This window comes from Orycteropus afer, unplaced genomic scaffold, assembly GCF_000298275.1.
Source record: "Orycteropus afer afer isolate SDZICR_OR568_19922 unplaced genomic scaffold, OryAfe1.0 scaffold00019, whole genome shotgun sequence".
Lineage (NCBI taxonomy): Eukaryota > Metazoa > Chordata > Mammalia > Tubulidentata > Orycteropodidae > Orycteropus > Orycteropus afer.
Window position 1 is genome coordinate 2,476,039 of NW_006921606.1, and position 20,920 is coordinate 2,496,958.

The 20,920-nt window shown below is 39.5% G+C and overlaps 1 protein-coding gene across 1 annotated transcript in view; it reads left to right on the plus strand.

The window, feature by feature from the left end:
• The first annotated feature begins 6,335 nt into the window (after window positions 1-6,335).
• The window catches only part of SNRPA1 (small nuclear ribonucleoprotein polypeptide A'), a 16,161-nt gene continuing 1,576 nt past the window's right edge, over window positions 6,336-20,920 (plus strand). Inside the window, exons 1-8 of the mRNA XM_007959933.2 lie at window positions 6,336-6,417; window positions 9,147-9,294; window positions 9,873-9,951; window positions 12,871-12,917; window positions 13,433-13,535; window positions 14,119-14,198; window positions 14,596-14,671; window positions 15,493-15,586. Of these exons, the coding sequence (XP_007958124.1) occupies window positions 6,336-6,417; window positions 9,147-9,294; window positions 9,873-9,951; window positions 12,871-12,917; window positions 13,433-13,535; window positions 14,119-14,198; window positions 14,596-14,671; window positions 15,493-15,586 (709 nt within the window). The remainder of the gene's footprint in view (window positions 6,418-9,146; window positions 9,295-9,872; window positions 9,952-12,870; window positions 12,918-13,432; window positions 13,536-14,118; window positions 14,199-14,595; window positions 14,672-15,492; window positions 15,587-20,920) is intronic.

Here is a 20,920-nt window from a genome sequence, read left to right on the forward strand (position 1 = left end):
GCAGCCTATATGGCTACAAGACCAGAACTAGATGGTGCCTGGCTACCACTGTCATCCACTTGGAAGGGGATCTATGTAGGAGATCCTTGATAGAGAGGAGAACAATGTGGAACAAAACTCAAAATCATTTTGAGGAAAAAAATGAGGGGGGGACAAGGTTTGCTGGTCCGATAGAGCCTGGTGGAATCACTGAGACTATGGCCCCTAACTGCCCTTCAAGTCTGGAATTGAACTCACACCTGTGGTTTCCGGCCAAACAAAAGACAGGCATATGAGTTGAACATTTACCTCAAATAGATACTCTCCTTGGAGAATACAACCATGGGAGAAAGAAGGGCTGCTTATGCACAGGGAGACAGCTCAGGGGGCAGCAGTCCATGGAGGGATGGATGCGGGGAAGAGGTAACTATGGAGAGGAGCTGGGAGGGGAGCTGTTGCACTGTGGTAAACTGTGATCAATGTCATGAGACAAAGTATATGTGAACTGCTGTTAATTTGCTTTGTACAACTTCACCCAAATCACAATAATAATAATAAAAAAAAGGCTGGAAAAATATATATATCAAGTAAATGGCAACCAAAAAAAGAGCAGGAGTGGCAATATTAATTTCTGATCAAATTGACTTTAACACGAAAACCACCATACAAGACAAGGAAGGACATTATATAATGATTAAAGGATCAATTGAACAAGAAGATATAACTAAATCAAATATCTATGGATGCAATGAAAGAGCCCCAAAATACATAAATCAGCGTTTCAAAGAGCTGAAAAGGCAAATAGATGACTCCACAGTTGTAGTGGGAGAATTTAATACACCATTTTCAATGAAAGACAACTGAAAAGAAACCCAAGAAAGACACAGAAGAACTATACAATGCAATCCACCAAATTGACTTTATAGACATCTATAGACCACTTCACCAACAACAGCAAAATATATATTCTTTTCCAGTGTACATGGGATATAACTATATCAAATATCTATGGATGCAATGAAAGAGCCCCAAAATACATAAATCAGCGTTTCAAAGAGTTGAAAAGGCAAACAGATGACTCCACAGTTGTAGTGGGAGAATTTAATACACCATTTTCAATGAAAGACAACTGGAAAGAAACCCAAGAAAGAGACAGAAGAACTATACAATGCAATCCACCAAGTTGACTTTATAGACATCTACAGACCACTTCACCAACAACCGCAAAATATATATTCTTTTCCAGTGTACATGGGACATTCTCCATGACAGACCATATGTTAGGCCATAAAGCAAGCCTTAATAAATTTAAAAACATTGAAGTACTGCAAAGCATCTTCTCAGATCACAGAAAAAAAAGAAAGAAACTATTAGAGATCTACATAAATGGAAGAACATATCATGCTCATGGATAGGAAGACTGAACATTATGAAAGTGTCAATACTACCCAAAGTAATCTATATATTCAATGCAATCCCAACGCAGATCTCATCAACATTCTTTAAGGACATGGGAAAACCAATCACTAATTTTATATGGAAAGGAACGAGATCTCAGATAAGCAAAGCACTACTGAAGAAGAACAAAGAAGGAGATCTCACAATCTTGGATCTCAAAACATACCATACACTCATAGTAGTCAAAACAGCCTGGTAGTGGAACAATGACAGACACACAGGCCAGCAGAACAGAATGGAGAACTCAGAAATAGAAAGCCCACCTATGGTCAGCTGATCTTTGACAAAGGACTTAAATCCATTAAATGGGGATGAGATAGTCTAACAACTGGTGCTGGCAAAACTGGATATCCATTTGCAGAAAAATGAAACATGATCCACACTTCACACCATACACAAAAACTAACTCCAGATGGATCAAAGACTTACATTGAAATCTAAAACCATAAAACTGATCAAAGGAAAAATAGGTGCAAACATAGGGGCCCTAATTATGGCATAAATAGACTATCAAGCATAACCTAAAATGCACTGTGATAGTTGGAGCTGTGTGTCAACTTGGCTAGACCATAATTCTGTGCCGTTTAAGCAGTTGTGATGTGGTTATTCCCATGATGGGATCAGATGAATATGTTTTGAGCAGCCAATTCATGGAAAGGGAGTTTTGCTGGGAGTGTGGCCTGCTTCCAGTATATTTATGGACACCCTGGGAAAAGAGACATTGTTCTGTGGATCAGGATTCTGTTGTGCTGCCTACAACTGTCCGTGAGTGAAAAATCCACCATTCAGCCTGGAGATCTTGGATTTGTCATTCATTGGAGTAAACAGCCAGTGTACTGCCTGCCAACCTTGAGCTCCTCGGACCCTGCAGCTGCAAGAGTTGGGAAAAGCCTCCAGCTTGACGTTTGATCCAAGAACTTTGGACTTGCCAGCTTCTATAAGTGTGTGAGCCATTTTCCTAAGATAAATTTCTCTGAAAAATCCAAGAAACACTGCATAACAGGGATAAACTTGGAGAATGTTATGCTGGATGAAATATGTCAATCACAGAAGGTCAAATATTGTATTAGTCCACTATTGCAAAAAGTCAAGGGAAGGTTTATATATGGAAGGAAACTTTCTTTGTTGGTTACCAGGAGGGGAAGGAAAATTGCTACATACATAAGAGACAAGTATTGATTTGGGTGAAGGAAAAGGCAATATACCAAAAGTGAGTGACCAACACTATAATAATACTAAGGAAAGAGAAGACGCAGAGGGGTACAGATGAGGTAGAAACAACAGAGAGAAATAGTTTTACATATACAATACTGCATTATCAGTAATAAACATTAATCTAAGAATAGATACATAGGTAAACAGGATGAATGATCAGTTATGTTTAGGCATAAGGGAATATACCCATGACTATATAAAAGGTTGGCAGACAATATTCCTACATACATATTTGCATGTGCTGTAAGAATGTCCATATAAATACAACAGGGGACAAAGTTATGATAACTTCTTAGCCACAGCCAACCACCCTAAGGGAACGAGTTGTTGACCTATGAGCTTGGGACCGCTGAGTTTCAAAAGGCTTCTGCAAATGAGTCAAAAGGGAAGCTACAGATTGTGAAAAAATATTTGGCAATGATATATCTGACAAAGGACTTAATCTCCAACACCTCAACATCAAAAAGACAAGCAATCCATTTTAAAAATGGGCAGAAGACATGAACACACACTTCACCAAAGAAAATATTCAGGTGGCCAGCAAACACATGAAGAAATGTTCACTATCATTGTTGCTATTAGGTGCCATTGAGTCAGCTCCAGGTCATAGTGACCCTATGTACAACAGAATGAAACACCATTTGGTCCTGCACCAAGCTCACAATTCGGGGAGGGACATCAAGCTTAATTGTCATAACACACTACAAAAAAACATTCTACATCTTACTTTGGTGAGTAGCAAATGGGATCTTAAAAGCTTGCAAGTGTCCATCTAGATGCAACAATTTGTTTCTCCTTATCTGAGAAAAGAAGAATGAAAAAAACTAAAGACACATAGAAACAATTAGTCCATGGGACTATTGGACCATGTGAACCTCAGCCTACATAACTGTGAAACCAGAAGAACTAGTTGGTGCCCAGTACACTGTCAACCACTCAGAAAGAGATCAGTGCAGGAGATCCTGGATGGAGTGGGAGAAAAATGTGGAACAAAACTCAAAATCATTTGAAAAAAAAAAAATACCAGGCTTACTGGTCTGATAGAGACTGGTGAAATCCCTAAGACTATGGCCCCTAGTCACCCTTCGGGCCTGGAATTTTACTTATTCCCATGGTTTCCAGCAAATCAACGGACAGTTATATAAGGTGAACATTTACACCAGGAAGGTACACTCTTTAGAACAATCAGTCATGGGAGATTATAAGAGCAGTATTTGCACAGGGAGATAGCTCAGGGAGCAGGAATTCATATGAAAGAAGGACAGAGGAAGAGGTAATACAAGAAGGAAGTAGGAAGAGAGCTGCTACATTATGGGGATTGCAGTCAATGTCATGAAACAAAATGTGTATGAACTGCTGTTTGGAAAACGGATTTGCTCTGGAAACTTTAACCCAAATCACAATAAAAATTAAGAAAATAAAACTTTGACCTTATATAAGAACTACACTCATAAAAATCTAGAAGAAAACATAGGAGTAATGCTTCAAAACCTTGTTTTGACAATTCTTATATATGACAGCAAAAGCTCAAGCAACAAAGGAGGAAATAGATAAATGACTTCATCAAAATTGAAACTTTTGTGTTATACAGACTTTACCAAGAAAACAAAAACAAGTCACAGAATAGAAATAAATATTTGATAACAATACATCTGATAAGGGCTTATTATCCAGAATATATAAAGAACTCCTACAAATCAACAAAAAAACAAAAACAGCTCAATTTAAAAACAAAAGAGTTGAACAGACATTTCTCCAAAGAAGATATTAAAAAAAAAAAAAAACACCGTGGTCGAGTTTGATCCGACTCATAGTGACCCCTCCTTGGGTTTCTGAGGCAGTATTATGAGGGAAGTAGATTACCCAATCTTCCTTCCAAGGAGTAGCTGGTGGGTTTGAACCTCCAGCCTTCTGGTTAGCAGTCAAATGCCTTAGGCACATGGCAGTAATCACATGAAAAGATGTTCAACATTGTTAATTTTGGTTGTTGTTGTTAGTCGCCATCATCTCACCATGATCCCCAGCTCATGGTGAGTCCATGAACAATGGAATGAAACACTGGCCCATCCTGCACCATCCCCACAAACAGTTTTAGATGAGACTGCTATGATCCAAAGGGTATTCATTGTCTGATATTCAAATATAGATCAATAGGCCTTTCCACCCATTAATTATTAGGAAAATGCAATGAAAATGAAATACCACTTCACATCCTTTAAGATGGCTAATATCAGAAAAACTGAAATAACAAGTGTTGATCAGGATGGGGAGAAGTTGATGAAAATGTAAAATGGTATTGATGGTATGGCATCTATGTAAAATAATTTAGAGATTCTTCAAACAGTTAAACATACAATTATCACATGACTTAGTAATTCCACATATATATATATATATACCCAAAAAAATTGAATGCAGAGACTCAAACAGATATTATGCTAAGTGAAATAAGTCAGACACAAAAGGACAAATATTGTATGACCCACTTATATGAAATATCTAGAATAGGCAAATGCATAAAAACCAAAGTTCATTAGTGGTTACCAGTGACAGGTGGGAGCGGAAAACATATAGTTATTACTGAAGCGTAATAAGTTTCTGTTTGAAACCACAAAAACCAAACCCAATTCTAACTCATAGCAACTCTATAGGACAAAGTAGAACTGCCCAAACCTGATTCCCACTCAAAACAAGTCTACAGGACAAAGTAGAATGCCCCATAGGGTTTCCAAAACTATATATCTCCACAGAAGCAGTCCCCTAGCCTGGAGTAGATTTTGACTCATGCAACCCCTCCTTGCCTTTTGGAGACGATATCACTAAGGAAGTAGATTGCCCAATCTTCCTTGTGAGGAGTGGCTGGTAGGTTTGAACCGCCTGCTTTCTGGTTAGCAGTCAAATGCCTTAGGCACTATGCCACCAGAGCTTCTAAACTGGATTACTTAAAAATTAGAAACTTCTGATCATCAAAGGACATCATTAAAAGTGAAATAGACAAGCCAGCTGAAGTAGGGCGCCCAGTCTTCCTTCTGAGGAGTGGCTGGTGGGTTTGAACTATCAGCCTTCTGGTTAGCAGTCAAATGCCTTAGGCACTAGGCCACCAGAGCTCCCAAGACAGGCCAGAGTGTGCTTATATTCAGAATATATAAATAATTCCCACAAATCAATAATAATAGTCAGACAGCCCAATAAAGGGGGAAACTGGGCAAGAGACTGGCATAGGCACTTAAAGAAGTTATTGAAATGAACAATACACACGAGGACAGCTACAGCTGTCCTAGCTCCACTCAGGAGGAGGGGACCTGTGGGATTCACTAAAGGGTCCAGAACTTATGGTTCCTGTCCTGGTGCTGGCCTTTGGCCCACGGTACAACATGAGAACCGGAGCTGCATCACCAGCTTTTGATCATCACACATATATGCCTCGAATCAGGGTGCCACCATACGCCAACTACGGCCCAGGAAGTTAACTCGAACCTAGCTACGTCCTCAAAGTGCGCCAGGCCCTTCGGAAAGAACGAGCCGGAGGCGTGGCCTTTCGATTGCTTCTGCTTCGTTGTCGAGGTGCAAGCGCATGCGCCTGCTACGATTGGTGCTGCCTGGCGGCGAGGCGCGGGGCAGGCTGGGGCGTCTCGTCGGCGGGAAACACTGGGTTGTAGAGCCGGGAGGCGGGTGCCGTCAGGATGGTAAAGCTGACCGCGGAGCTGATAGAGCAGGCGGCGCAGTACACCAACGCCGTACGGGACCGAGAGCTGGACCTCCGAGGTGTGTCTGGGGATCTGGCAAGCCGTAGTGGGCCCTCGTGGTCGCGCCCTTCTGCGTGTGCCTATGGCGCCATCATTCTGGATCTGGAGCGGGGCTGGGCCAACCACGGCGTCCGCCAGCGTGGCGGAGCGTGGGTTTCTTGAGGGATTGTTCCCATGTTTCCGAAAGACCACCCTATTATATTCCCCTGAGAACCCCTCTTCTACTCACGTGACTGAATTAACTGCTTTCTCACCCATACCCTTAATAAGATAAGCCTAAATAAGGCAGCGTGGCGTGTTTGGCAGTTTGGACTTCTTGAGGGCCGGGAAAATACATTTCTTAATGGTTGTAACTCTGTCGCAGGACGAGTGGTTGCTTGTCAGTAAATACTTTAAAATAATAATTGTGAAATATATCGGATGCGAGTTAATTATCCCTAACTTATGAAGAAGGAAACTAAATCCAGGAACAAAAGCGATTGTTTCCTTTCTCCAATATTCTTGTTAGCTTTTATTGCCTTATATTTGCCTTTCATCAAAATATTTTAAAAGTTGAAGTGTTTAACTAAGACTTGGTCCAGGATCGTTCTAACTACCACCACAGGGCACTGAACTGTTCAATGAATCCGACGGTGTAGGTGGTGGAAGACAGAACTATTCTGATTCCTATGGGTATTTCACCGCTAGTTAGATTAGGAGGAGCTCTCATGGCGTACTGCTAACCAGAAGCCTGGCGGTTCAAGCCCACCAGCCACTCCTGGGAAGAAAGATTGGGAAATATACTTACATAGTGATAACCGCCTCGGAAATCCGAGGAGGGGTCGCTATGAGTTGGATACGACTCCACGGCAGTGAGTTTGGATTTTTGGTTTAGTTAGACAAGGGCGCTGTGGTTAAAGCGTTGAGCTGCTAACCAAAAGGTTGGCAGTTCGAACTGTCAGAAGGAGAAAGTTGAGGCAGTCTGCTTTCGTTAAGATTTAGGGCCTTAAGAAACCCTGTGGGGTAGTTCTACTCTCCCCTACAGAGTCGATATGAATTGGAATTGACTCTATGGTAGTGGGTTTGGCTTTAGGCTTGATAAGAAAGTGGAAGTGCAGTTAACTAGTTAGCATTTCAGGAGATGGCTTCAGAAAGGATGGAAGAGCAGCTTTTTTGGGAATCAAGATTATCCAGTTCTGGTCTTGCTATATGGAATATCATCTGGGGAGCATCATTGTTCTTACTTTCTGCTTAGATACCTTGCTGACTTTGGGGAAATCTCAGTGCTTTCATTTTGTTGAAGTCACCTTTCTTAAACAAAGTTTCAGTTCATTGGTAACTCAGCAGTCCCACTATCTTGGTGCATGTGGCTCTCTGCCTTATCTCTGTTTCAGAATTGCACCCATGTTGAGGATACTAGATTTGGTGCAATATTTACTTTGTAAAAATGTATGTATATATTTTTGTTCTTGAGAATATACACAGCAGTATTTGCTGTGATACAAACTTTACAACTCCGAATTTTATGTTTAAACACTAGATTTCTTTCCTTCTAGATCTAGCACAGCTGTAGAACCTTGATTAAGTCATAGAGCTTCCATTTCCTCATTTTTAATGAAGAACTTACGTCTTAACTTGTAGGGGAAAATGAGAAAAACCACATACGCTCCTTAAACAATGTGAAGCACCTTGTAAATATTCTTATAAATGGTAATTAGTGATATTATCCGTGTCTGTTACCTAGTGCTACTCAGACAAGAAATATACTGCAAATGGGATGGCCTTAACAAACAGGAGTTTATTCTTGCAATTTGGAGGCTTTAAGTCCAAGTTCAAAGTGCCAGGCTCTAGGGGCTGGATGAAAGCCCCACAATCTTGGGGTCCAGCTCTGCCTCCTGCTCCTGGCCCACTGGAGCTAGAGGTGTTTCTTCACTCAGACAGCTCCTGGCTGCTGAGGCTGAGAATCCCAAGGTTGACAAGTAAAATGGCACAGTCCCAATGTTACCAAACCACACAGCAGGCCATTAACTTAGGTCCATTGTAAGTCCCAAGGTCAGCAGAGCATACATAGCAGGCTGCTGAGCAATGACATAGCTACATGCAGGGTCCAAGCATGCCATAGGCTAGAGACCATTCCCAAGGCTTCTCCTTAAATACAGAAAGCAGACCACATCCCAAAGGCAGCTACTCAGCTGCTTGTGGTAGATCCCACCATGGAGTTGATTGCCAGTCTCATCATGGGGAATAACTACCACCACCTTCCACTCAAACAGTCCCAGCCAAGTTGACACAAAAACATAACCACTACAATCAGTAAGTATGCTCAGTGGTGTAGTCGTTAAGGCATTTGGCTGCTAGCCAGTAGGTCAGTGGTTCAAACCCACCAGCCACTCTGTGGTAGAAAGTAAGGCAGTCTACTTCTGTAAAGATTTACAGCCTTGGGTTGCTAAGAGTCAGAATCGGCTTGATTGATCTGGTTTTGGTACCCTCATTACTATAGCCCTTGCACTTGTTCTCATTGCCATCATCATTGTCATCTCCATGTCCACTGCTAGGTTGTATACTTCCTGGCAGCTAGGGCCTGTGACTTCTTGTTCAACATCTCATCTCTAGTACTTAGCACAATGTTTGATGCATCCTGAGTGTCAGGGAAACACTTCAATGAATGAAAGACCTGAGTAAAATTACCATGAAACAGTGTTACAGAGTACATTTAAATTAGGATAATATAACTTCTTGTTTCCTACCCCCTCATTTTTTTTTAAACAGGTTATAAAATTCCTGTCATTGAGAATCTAGGTGCTACCTTAGACCAATTTGATGCTATTGATTTTTCTGACAATGAAATCAGAAAACTGGATGGTTTTCCTCTGTTAAGAAGACTGAAAACATTATTAGTGAACAACAACAGAATATGGTAAGTGTGTTTTGAATGTCTCTTACTTCATGTCCTCTGGCATTTGTATTTCTTTAATGACAACTGATTTCTAGAATATAGGGAAAAGTTAATGGAGATCTATAGATAAATGTCTATAGGAAGTACTGGATGGTATAGTTTTCGTTTTTAAAATAAGCATATTTCACATAAATTATTCATTTATAGTATAGTTGTTGTTATGTCTTGTAGCTGAACTGTGAATGCAGAATCGTGTGTTTCTGTGCAACATGCCTGGAAAAGTCATAAAGTGAACTGTTAAGTAGTTAGTTCTACTCAGGAGTCTCTCTTTTTCCTAGATTTCACTAGGACTGTGGTATTGGAGAGAGTCCTAGGTTAGCTTTCAGGAGGCATGGTTCTAAAATCATGTCAATCTCACAGCCTTGAATAAAGTACCTCATTTACCTCTGGTGAGGTAGAATGTTGGAATGTTGGAAGAACCTTAGAGAAGGTTCCTTCCAACACTGAAACCTTTAATCTTTGGAGTAAGGACTTTGATCAAATCATTAGCTTACTTGATTTTCACTTTTATTAAAATAATCGTTCTATTTTTATTTTAGCCGTATAGGTGAGGGACTTGATCAGTCCCTACCCTGTTTGACAGAACTCATTCTCACCAACAACAGTCTTGTGGAACTGGTAAGTTGAACAAGCAGAAATATATTGGTGGCAGGGGTTAAAGGTACTACATACATCTTATAGAAAATTGGTGGGGGGGATCAGTGAATTATATCTACCTTTTTCTCAATTCAAGATCTGGTTATATATATTGCAAATATCTCCCCCTGCTCTGCGGCTTGCCTTTTAGGGTATTTGATAGAGAAGTTCCAAATTTAAGTGTAGTCCAAATTATCAAACTTTTCCCTTACTGTTAGTGCTTTTGATGTTCTATTTAAGCTATTCCTGCCCAAGGGTCATTAAAAATCCCTCCTATGTTGTTTTCTAGAAGTTCAGTGTCCATTATGGTAGCCACTAACCAAAACCAAATGTGTTGCTGATTCCGACTCATAAGACAGAAACTGCCCCATAGAATTTCCAAGGCTGTAAATCTTTATGGAAGCAGACTGCCACATCTTTCTCCTGCAGAGAGGCTAATCTTTGGGTAGCTGCCAAACACTAATCACTGTACCACATAAGGCTTTTAGCCACATACAGGTAGTTTTAATTGAGATGTTTTAGCAGTGTAAAATAGACATTGCATTTTGACAACAGTACCATAAAATAATATAAACTATCTCAATATTTTATGTTGATTACATTGGGATGATAATTCTTTAGATATTGAATTAAATAAAATATGTTATTAAAATTAGTAAAGGAGCCCTGGTTGAGCACTCAGCTCCTAACCAAAAGGTTAATACCCAGTGGCTCTGCAAAAGAAAGACCTGGAGAGCTACTCCCATAGATACTACAGCCTAGAAAACCTATGGGGCATCTTTGCTCTGTTACATGGGGTCACTATGAATCAAAATCCACTCAACAACATTAAAAGTAGTTTCACCTGTTAGTTTCTTCTATTTTAATGTGCTACTGAAAATTTTAAAATATATGTGATTTTTTTTCACTTAAACATCACATGGATTTTATGTAACTTGATTATGGATTATTATGACCTTCTTTCTCTAATACTGTGATTGTTTAGAATGAGCAGTATATTCCTTTTCCTGTGAACTAAGTCCATAGCTTCCCTCAGATTTTCAAAGGGGTGCTTTCCTCCAAAAGTAAGAAAACACCGCTCTGAGGCTATCTCCTTTCTAAAATGTGTGAGGAAGACAACTCAGGGTGCCCACTCTGGTGCCCAGGTGTCATCTGGTTCAGTCAAGCACAAGGAACATACCCTTTTCCCAAATGCATACTGCCTTAAAGTAAAATGTATAAGGTTTTCAACCCAAGATGAACGTTCTTAGAGAATGTGTTGTGTGATAGGAGCTGTTAGAGAAATTATGATTGTACTTAAAGCTGATGAAGATGTGTTAAAAATCTCACATTATGATGGTGGATTTGACTTATCTCCTTAGAGTTCTGTCAATCTTAGTTTTATATATTTTGAGGTTATTATTACTTAACATAAATTTTAAATTATTACTTTCTGGTACACTGAAACTTTTATTATATTGTAACCCTCTTTACCTCTAGTAACGTTTCTTTACTTTGATGTCTATTTGATTTGATACTAATAGACCAAAACAAACTTTCTTTGGTTAGTATTTGCATGATAAATGTTTTCCATCCAAAATTTACTTTCAACTTTTCTGGATATTTTAGATTTAACTCTTGAAAACAACATATCATTGGGGAAGTTTGTTGTTGATTAGTTGGTTTTAATCCAGTCTTCTAATGTAGTGTTTACTAGTATATTTGAATTTGTCTTCTGTGGTTTCTGGGGCTTTCTATAAGTTGATAACTTTACCCTCCTAAGTAATGCAGGGACCCTAAACATTTCACTTCACTGCCAGTTTGTTATGTGTTTATTCTTTCTTTAAAACCAACAAGACACCATTTTGTTTTGAGTTAGTCTGTATGTAATAAAATTACCACTTTTTATCTGTTCTGTTTTGGATCATCCTTTTGATTTCATTTAGCATACACTCTGGAGCGCCCTCTGGTGGTCTTTGTGTAGTTTTTAAAAACTACCCTTGACTTGGTGTGCTAATAACTACAAGGTTTACGGTTCAAGTCCACCCAGAGGTGCCTCAGAAGAAGGTCCTAGCAGTCTACTTCTTGAAATTAGCCATTGAAAACTGTGGAGCACAGTTCTACTCTGACACACGGTAGGGTCACTGTGAGTCAAGAATTGACTTGATGGCAGCTGGTACTGGTACTTTCTGAGAATTCCTAGCTCTGTTCCCTTCCCTTACTTTCACTCTTGTCTTTTGTATTTTCACTCTTTAACTTTTGTCTCTTTCATCCCTGTCCTACTCAATTTGGATTTGTTGCCAGCAGTTCCACCCATGTAGGGCTTTGTCTGGGAAAGATGATCTATCTTAAAATCAGGTTCACTTAAGGTTCTCTATGTGAATAACTTGGTTCAGAGCCATATCAACTTTAACATTGCTCTCTTTTCTAAATCACTGCTGTAAGCTCAGTAGTGTTTTGGAGATTGCTATAGGAAATCAATTCTTTTGTCTCTCTACTATTGATACAGTAACTGTTAATGCCAAAGATTTAATTTTAAGAAGCTCAAATGTATTCACCAGTTTATTCAGCATCTATAATGTGTTAGTAAGAGCTCTGGTGGTGTAGTGTAGTGCCTAAGGTATTTGCTGACTAGAAGCCTGGTGGTTTATACCCATCAGCCCCTCCTTGGAAGGAAGGTTGGTCAATCTACTTCCGTAGTGATACCACCTCAGAAAACCAAGGAGGGGTCGCTATGAGTCAGATCTGACTAGACAGCAGTGAGTTTGGTTTTTAGTTTTATAATGTGCTAGTCGTGTGCTAGGTACTGGAACAATAAATAAAGGACAAAATGTGGTCTTGCTCCATAGGCACCTGCTATTTCAAAGTATCAAACTAGAGCATGTATTATTAGCATTCTTACCTGTGGTGGTTATTTTACAGGGTGATCTGGACCCTTTGGCATCTCTCAAATCACTGACTTATCTAAGGTTTGTAAATTATTTGTGGCAGTGGCAAAACTAATAAAGTCCTTTAAAATAACACATTTACTGGCCTTGACTTTTAAACAATCATTTACTAAAAAAAGTACCTTTTAACAATAAATATTGAAAATGTTCCTTTGGACCCCTGTTCTCTGTTAAAGTGTCCCTATTGTTACTTAAGGAGCCCTGGTGGTACAACAGTTAATTGCTTGGCTGCTAACGGAAAGGTTGGCAGTTCAGACTCATCCAGTGACTCCACAGGAGAAAGAATTGGAAATCTAATTCCATAAAGATTATAGCCAAAAAAACCCTATCAGGCAGTTTTACTCTGTCACATGGGGCCTCTGAGTTGAAATCAACTTGACAACACCTAACAGCATTACTTTGGTTGTTATGAAATTGAAAAATATAGAGAATAGTGAGATTTTCCTTGATTGACACATGCAATAGACTTTATTAAAATGGGCCTTGAATGCTGTGCTATAAATGAGTCTAGCATTATATTGTTGCTTTTCTTGTAGTATTCTACGAAATCCTGTAACAAATAAGAAGCACTACAGACTGTATGTAATTTATAAAGTTCCACAAATCAGAGTACTGGATTTCCAGAAAGTGAAACTTAAAGTAAGTATTAGTATTCTTTTGATTGGGAGTCATTGTGGAGTTGTGTGTTTTCCTTTATATTTTTGCTACTGATTTTTCTCAATTGCCTAATTGAGTAAACTTTACTATTAATTTGTTCTTAAAATGTGGGAAAGAAGATCTTGACATTTCACAGCAGAGTTTATGGTAGGACTTTGAGTTAAAGCTCTTTTACATAGTATTGGTCATTCCAAAAGTATAAAATGTCAGAGCCACAGTGAACACTGTTACCAGGGTGCTTAGATGTGTTTCTGGTGGAGAGCTTATTACAATATTTCATTTTTGAGGAGCTATAATTGTTAGAATGCTTTCTTTTTTAGGAAGTTTTTTTGCTTTTGCCTTCTTAGTTCTTTAAGAGGCCCCTCCTTGGAACCAGGAGAAGGGACTTCAGGATACTTAACCAGAGAAAGCAAGACCAATGTGTCCACTTTTAATTCCAAATGACTTGATATTTTAACCAGTCCAGAATATTTCAGGGTAGCTTTCTTCCGTGTTTTCTGAGGAATGCATCTAAATGCATGTGCTATTCCTGTTTCCATTAACTCTGTGTGTGGTGTTGCTGTAGGAGCGTCAGGAAGCAGAGAAAATGTTCAAGGGCAAACGGGGTGCACAACTTGCAAAGGATATTGCCAGGAGAAGCAAAACGTAAGATACAGATCCAACTTAACTCCACTTCACCTTCAGAAACACTGTTGGGCAGTTTGCCTCCTACAAAATTGAACAGAATGGCTATGATTAATGTGGTATTAAATTTGGGTGCTCGTGGTTGGTGACACCATTGATGTTCCATACATCCATGAAATTTCCAGGTCAGCAAAGCAGATATTTCTATATTCAGTCCTAATGTGATACTATATACATCCTACTTTCTCTATAGGAAGGTGAACTGCGTAGTGTTTCTGAAGAAGAGAGTTCTTGTATCAGTTTGTTAACAAAGATAAGATACTACACTGGTTGAATTACTTTCAAAAGCTTTTGAAAGTAAAAGAGAAGCAATTTCTATGATATGGATTTAACAGTTATATTCTTCCCCCCTCTCAAGTTTTAATCCAGGTGCTGGTTTGCCAACTGACAAAAAGAAAGGTGGGCCATCTCCAGGGGATGTAGAAGCAATTAAGGTAATGTTTACGACACTTGGATTGAAGAAAGCTGAGATGGAATTTAGGATACAAGGTGCAAAACCAAGTTCTGAACAGTGTAGATTCCATTTCCAATTATTAGAATCAGCCATACTTCTGTTAAAGAAAAACTAGTTTAAAATTACTATTTGACCAGATTTTGACTTGAATTAATTATACTTACCATGGCCAATAAAAGCAAAAACATAGTACCCATTGCCATCGAGTAGATTCTGACACGTGGTGACCCTACTGGACAAAGTAGAACTGCCATATAGGTTTTCCAAGATTATAAATCTTTATGGAAGTAGACTGCCTCATCTTTCTCCCACGGAGTGGCTGATGGGTTTGAACCACCAACCTTTGGGTTAGCAGCCAAATGCTTTAACCACTGTGCCACCAGAGTTCCTTAGTCAGGTCAGGGCCATAATAATTGTATCTCATCTTCCCAGAATGCATTCATTATGGGACACTTTTGAACAATTGCCTTGGTATGCTGCATCAGTGTTTTTGCTTTCAAATATTTCCTATCTGGTGGATCCTGTTTGAGGATATCAGTGGGAAATCATAATTTTATAATATTGCCTCCTAAGTTACCAGTAATATGATACCAAAAAAGTACTTAAATTAGCTAAAATTTTAGGGCACTTGGAATAATTATTTGCTGTCTTCACAAGAGGGCCAACTTCTCTTTATAATTTTGGAAATGTGTGATCTGGTTTCTGGGCAGATTTCAATGTACCTACTATTTAATGTTCTAACTTGAAAAGTTGCTGTGACTTTTTGTTGGTGTTTAAATTAATTAGCTATTTCTATTCCAGAATGCTATAGCAAATGCATCAACTCTGGCTGAAGTAGAGAGACTGAAGGGGTTGCTGCAGTCTGGTCAGATACCTGGCAGAGAACGCAGATCAGGTCAGAAGACGGCCTTCTGTTCTTTATTGAAATTAATGTTATGAAAATAATTAGAAAACATTTTAGAGGTTCTGGCTCAAGAATGACAATAGTGCCTCTTTACCATCTAACCTAATATGCACAGAATCCCTTTAAGTGCTCTTTGAAGATGAAGGAAGTATTTGATGTAATTTTTCAGTTACAGGAGTGTGAGTTTTTTTGTGTGAAAATTGAAGCAATGATTATTTCATAGCATAGAGTGAAACCAAACTCTAAAGGTAACCATGTGGAGGTTTATTCATGTATATGCCAGCTTTAATCATTAAATAGGCTCAAAAATCAACCTGGGACCCTAATCTTAGCCTCTCTTGCTTTATCTTTACGCAAGTGTCTTAATCCTGCAAAACTTCTTTCTTCATCTTTAAACCTGGTGTGATATAATAGTACCAACCTCAAAAGATTATTGGGAGCACTAAGTGAAATACTGCATGTTTATCACTCTAGCAAACAGAGTCTCACATTGTGAGTTTTTGATAATTGTTAGCTATTCTAATTACTTGTGTACCAACTTTGTGTCAGCCAGCATGTTGGTCATTGGAAACATAATAAAACCAGTCGCCATCAAGTATGTCAGAGTAGAATTATGCTCCATATGTTTCGTTCTGTTGTGCATAGGGTCGCTGTGAGTCAGAGCCAATTCAGTGGTAGCAACAACAGGGGTTTTCAGTTGTTGATTTTTCAGAAATAGATCCCCAGGCCTTTCATCTGGGACATCTCTAGGTAGATTCGAACCTCCACCCTTTCTGGCAGCAGCTGAATGTATAAACTGTATCACCCAAGCACTCTGAGACCATAATAGTGAGTGAAAAATACTGAACCTAGACACCTAGGTTGGCAGCTCAGGAAAAGTTTCCTTGGAAAATAAGGTCTGAGCTAAGAGTGTGCAAATGACCTCTGACACCAACTACTTAGAGTTGGCTGAATTTCACAGATTATGGGCACACACAGCCTTCTAGACTGCCAACTTGCCCAAGATTTAAGGCACCAGCTGCAAGTTGAGGGATTCTCAGAGTCACTCTCACCTCTGACTACAAAATGGGATATTCCTACTCTCCTATCAGGCTTAATAATCTATAAGAACAATTCCTAGAACTCAGAAAAGCACTATGGTTACTGTTCTGGTTATCTAGTGCCACTCTGACAAGAATATACCACAAATGGGATGGCCTTAACAAATAGGAGTTTATTCTTACAGTTTGGAGGCTTTAAGTCCAAGTTCAAAGTGCCAGGCTCTAGGGGCTGGGTGAAAGCCCCTCAACCTTGGGGTCCAGCTCTGCCTCCTGCTCCCGGCCCACTGGAACTAGAGGCATTTCTTCACTCAGACAGCTGCTGGCTGCTGAGGCTGAGAAGCCCCAAGATTGACAGGTAAAAAGGCACAGTCCTGATGTTACCAAACCACACAGCAGGCCATTAACTTAAGTCCATTGTAAGTCCCAAGGTCGGCAGAGCATAGCAGGCTGCTGAGCAATGACACAGCTACATGCAGGGTCCAAGCATGCCATAGGCTAGAGACCATTCCCAAGGTTTCTCCTTAAATACAGGAAGCAGACCACATCCCAAAAGCAGCTACTCAGCTGCTTGTGGTAGATCCCATCATGGAGTTGATTGCCAGTCTCATCATGGGGAATAACTACCACCAGCTGCCCAACCATTCAACCAGGCCAGCCAAGTTGACACACAAACATAACTACCACTGTTACAATTCTAATTTTTATCATACCAAAAAGGATATAAAACAGGAGATGCATGGGATGAGGTCTGATGAGAGGGGTTCCCAAATAGGAAGCTTCTGTGCCCTCTCCCCATGGAGTCAGAGCCCATCATCCTACTGGCACACTGAGTATTGAAGTATTGTCAGTCAGGGAAGCTCACCTGAACTTTGGTGTCCAGAATTTTTATTGGGGTCTCATTATATAGGCATGATTGATTAAATCATTAGCCTTGAGATTGAACTGGTCTTCCAGCCCTGCCTCCCTCCCATACCCTCCCTGGAGCACCACTACTTGGTGGGTCTTTCTGGTATGGCCATCCCCATCTTGATCCTCTCCTTAGAGCCTACATGAATAACAGACTTCAGTCACTGGGGAAATTCCAAAGGCTTCAGAGGTTACCCACAAGGAACTAGGGACAAAGACCAGACATTCTTCAGGTAAAGTTAATTCTTCTTAAAACGGAAAACACAAACCCACTGCCACTGAGTCAATCCCTGGTGACCCTTTAGGACAGAGTAGAAGTGCCCCATAGGATTTCCAAGCCTATAAATCATGATACCAGACTGCCTTATCTTTCTCCTGTGGAGCGCCTGGTCAACCATCAATCTTTTGATTAGCAGCCACATGCTTTAAGCACTACACCACCAAAACTCCTTACTCCAGAATAAGTAAGACATTTATCAGACCAGTGGTTCTTGCAGTGTGGTCCATGGATGATTTCCGACTTAAGACAAGGGCAAGAGTTCTGTTCCAGCAACTCCATCTTAAGTTGGTTCTGATGAAGTAGAATGTCTTTTTTTCTTTTTATTATTGGTATCTTTATAAATCTGATCATTATTTGCCAGCAAATGAACATCTGAGAATGATAACAAAAAACCAAGCCTGTTGTTGTTGATTCCGACTCATAGTAACCTTATAAGACAGTAGAACTGCCCCATAGGGTTTGAAGGCTATAAATGTTTACAAAAGCAGACTGCCTCATCTTTCTTTCATGCCGTGGTTGGTGGGTTCAAACCACCGACTTTTAGGTTGGCAGCCAAGTGCTTAAATCATTGTTCCACCAGAGTTCCTGCTAATACAGTACATACTACTAATGATAAAATGTATGAAAGAAAAATTATTACTTTAAGTATGACTCATCATACTTAGACAAAGTATAACTGAATTGGAGACTACCTATATTTCCATAATAACACTAAAGCATTATTTGCTTTTTAAATTGTATTAACATTTGTACTTCTGGCACCATCCACCACCACTACCACCAGTTGCCTTTGTCAGCTCTGACTCATGATGACCTCATGTGTGTCAGAGTAACACTGTGCTCCATAGGGTCTTCTGTGGCAGATTTTTTTTTTTTTTAAGAGCAAGGAAAGGTTTATTCTGCACCTCGAGGCGAGGTTCATGGGTCACCAAGAGGGTCCAGGGCAAGGTTCACAGGTCCCTGAGAGGGGCCCGAGAAGTTGCGCTGCCCGGGTAAAAGGGTTTTTATAGTGTTACTTTTCCTGTTCCTCAGTGAACCGGATTGAGAGCAGGGTATGTGTTACAGGAACCAATAAGGTTAAAGCACCCTATTAGCATGGGGGCAGGAGGCAGAGCTGAAGCACTTCATTAACATAGTGGGCAGGAAATGGTTGGGGGCTTTCATGAGTAAGAGTTAGGTGCTGGGGTCTTTTCGTAAGTAAGGGTTACGTTGTGGCAGATTTTTTTTATAAAATAAACCATCAGACCTTTCTTCTAAGGGCCCTCTAGGTAGACTCAAACCTCCAGTCCTTTGGTTAGTAGCTGAGTGTCCTAACCATTTGCACTCTGCTAGCACTATGAAAAAAAAACACACTCACTGCTGTTGAGTTGATTCTGACTCAAGGCAATCCCCATTGGGTTTCCAAGGCAGCAAATCTTTACGGAAGTAGATTGCCCCATCTTCCTTCTGTGCAGTGGCCAGTGGGTTTGAACTGTCAACCTGGTTAGCAGTCAAATTAGGCATATATGTACCAGTTTTACTTAAGAACATCCTTGATGATACAGTTAAAAAAAAAGAAAAAAATTAATTTTTTTAGATATCACTCCTTGAGTATACATCTTAATATTTGGGTGACAATAGGAAGTTCACATGAAGCAGATACTTCTGCATACCCAAGTTGGATGGTTGTCTCTGGAAAGCGCTTGTATATTTGTTTCATTTAAGAAACATATTTTCTTGAACATAAATGAAGTAAGCCTGTCATTCAAGGAAAACAGCTAACAGTACTTATTGCTGATAGTATAATTAAAGATTTCAGGCAAAAATTGTAATTTGGAATACTTAGGTTCAGCATGTGACTTTGGCAGTGTCCCAGTATGTAGAGTTTCCTGAGGAGATCAATAGTGATATAGTGAATGATACATACATTTTTTTAATTATATAATGAAATGGGTCAAGATTTAGATGATATGTATAATTCACTGAACCAATATTTCTTCAAATGAAAAATCAGTTGTGGGTAAAAGATCCATTCAAAGTACAAGACCAGTGGATTTTCAAATAAGATAATACAAAAAGGTTTGTTGATAGGGTTTCAGACACCACGTTGCAAGCTAACTTAAGAAACTACTACTTTTTCAAGTTTTGGGATAGTAGCAAAAAAAGATACCCACAATTATCTGCAAAGGCTATTAAGATACTCCTCCCTCTGCTACCTTATATCTTTCCAGAATTTCTTCATATCCTTCAACCATAGCAGTATGTTGTAATAGGTGGAATGCTGAAATCACTATGAGAAATCGACTGATTGCTAAGTCAGACATCACAGAGAGATACGAAAATGCAAAATAATGCCAGTCTTCTCATTATATTGTTATTTTCAAAAAATATATAGACAGCATTGTTTTAATGAGCTACTAGTTTGTTGGTTTTTAATTCTCAGCTGTAATTTCTAATACAGTGAATTTATATAGATAAATGTAATTCACATAAAATCGTTACCTGTTAGATGCAGATCAAATCAACCACGAGATACCATCTTACTATAGCTCTAATACCAAAGTTCAACAAGACAGAAAATAACAAATGCTGATGAGGATGTGGAGAGATTGGGACTCTCATACACTGCTGGTGGGACTGTCAAGTGATGTAACACTATGGAAATCAGTATGGCTGTTCCTTAAAAGTTGGAAATAGAAATACCATTTGATCCAGTAATTGCATTACTAGGCATATATCCTAAGGAAGAGAGAGGCAGGACATAAATAGATATATGTACACCCATGTTCATCATAGCAGTATTCACAATGGCAAAGAGATGGGAACAGCCTAAGTGCCGGTCAGCTAAGGAATGGATAAACTGGTATACACCAACGATGGAATACTGTGCAACACTAAAGAATAATGTAGAATCTACAAAACACCACATAACATGGACAAACATGGAGGACAGTGTGCTGAGTGAAGTAAGTCAGTCACAGAAGGACGAATACTGTTTTAGTCCACTAATGTAAAAAGTCAAGGAAAGGTTTATACATGGAAGGAAACTTTGTTGGTTACCAGGGAAGGAGAGGAGGGGAGGGAAAATTCCTAGATAGGTTGGGGGAAAAAAAAAAAAAA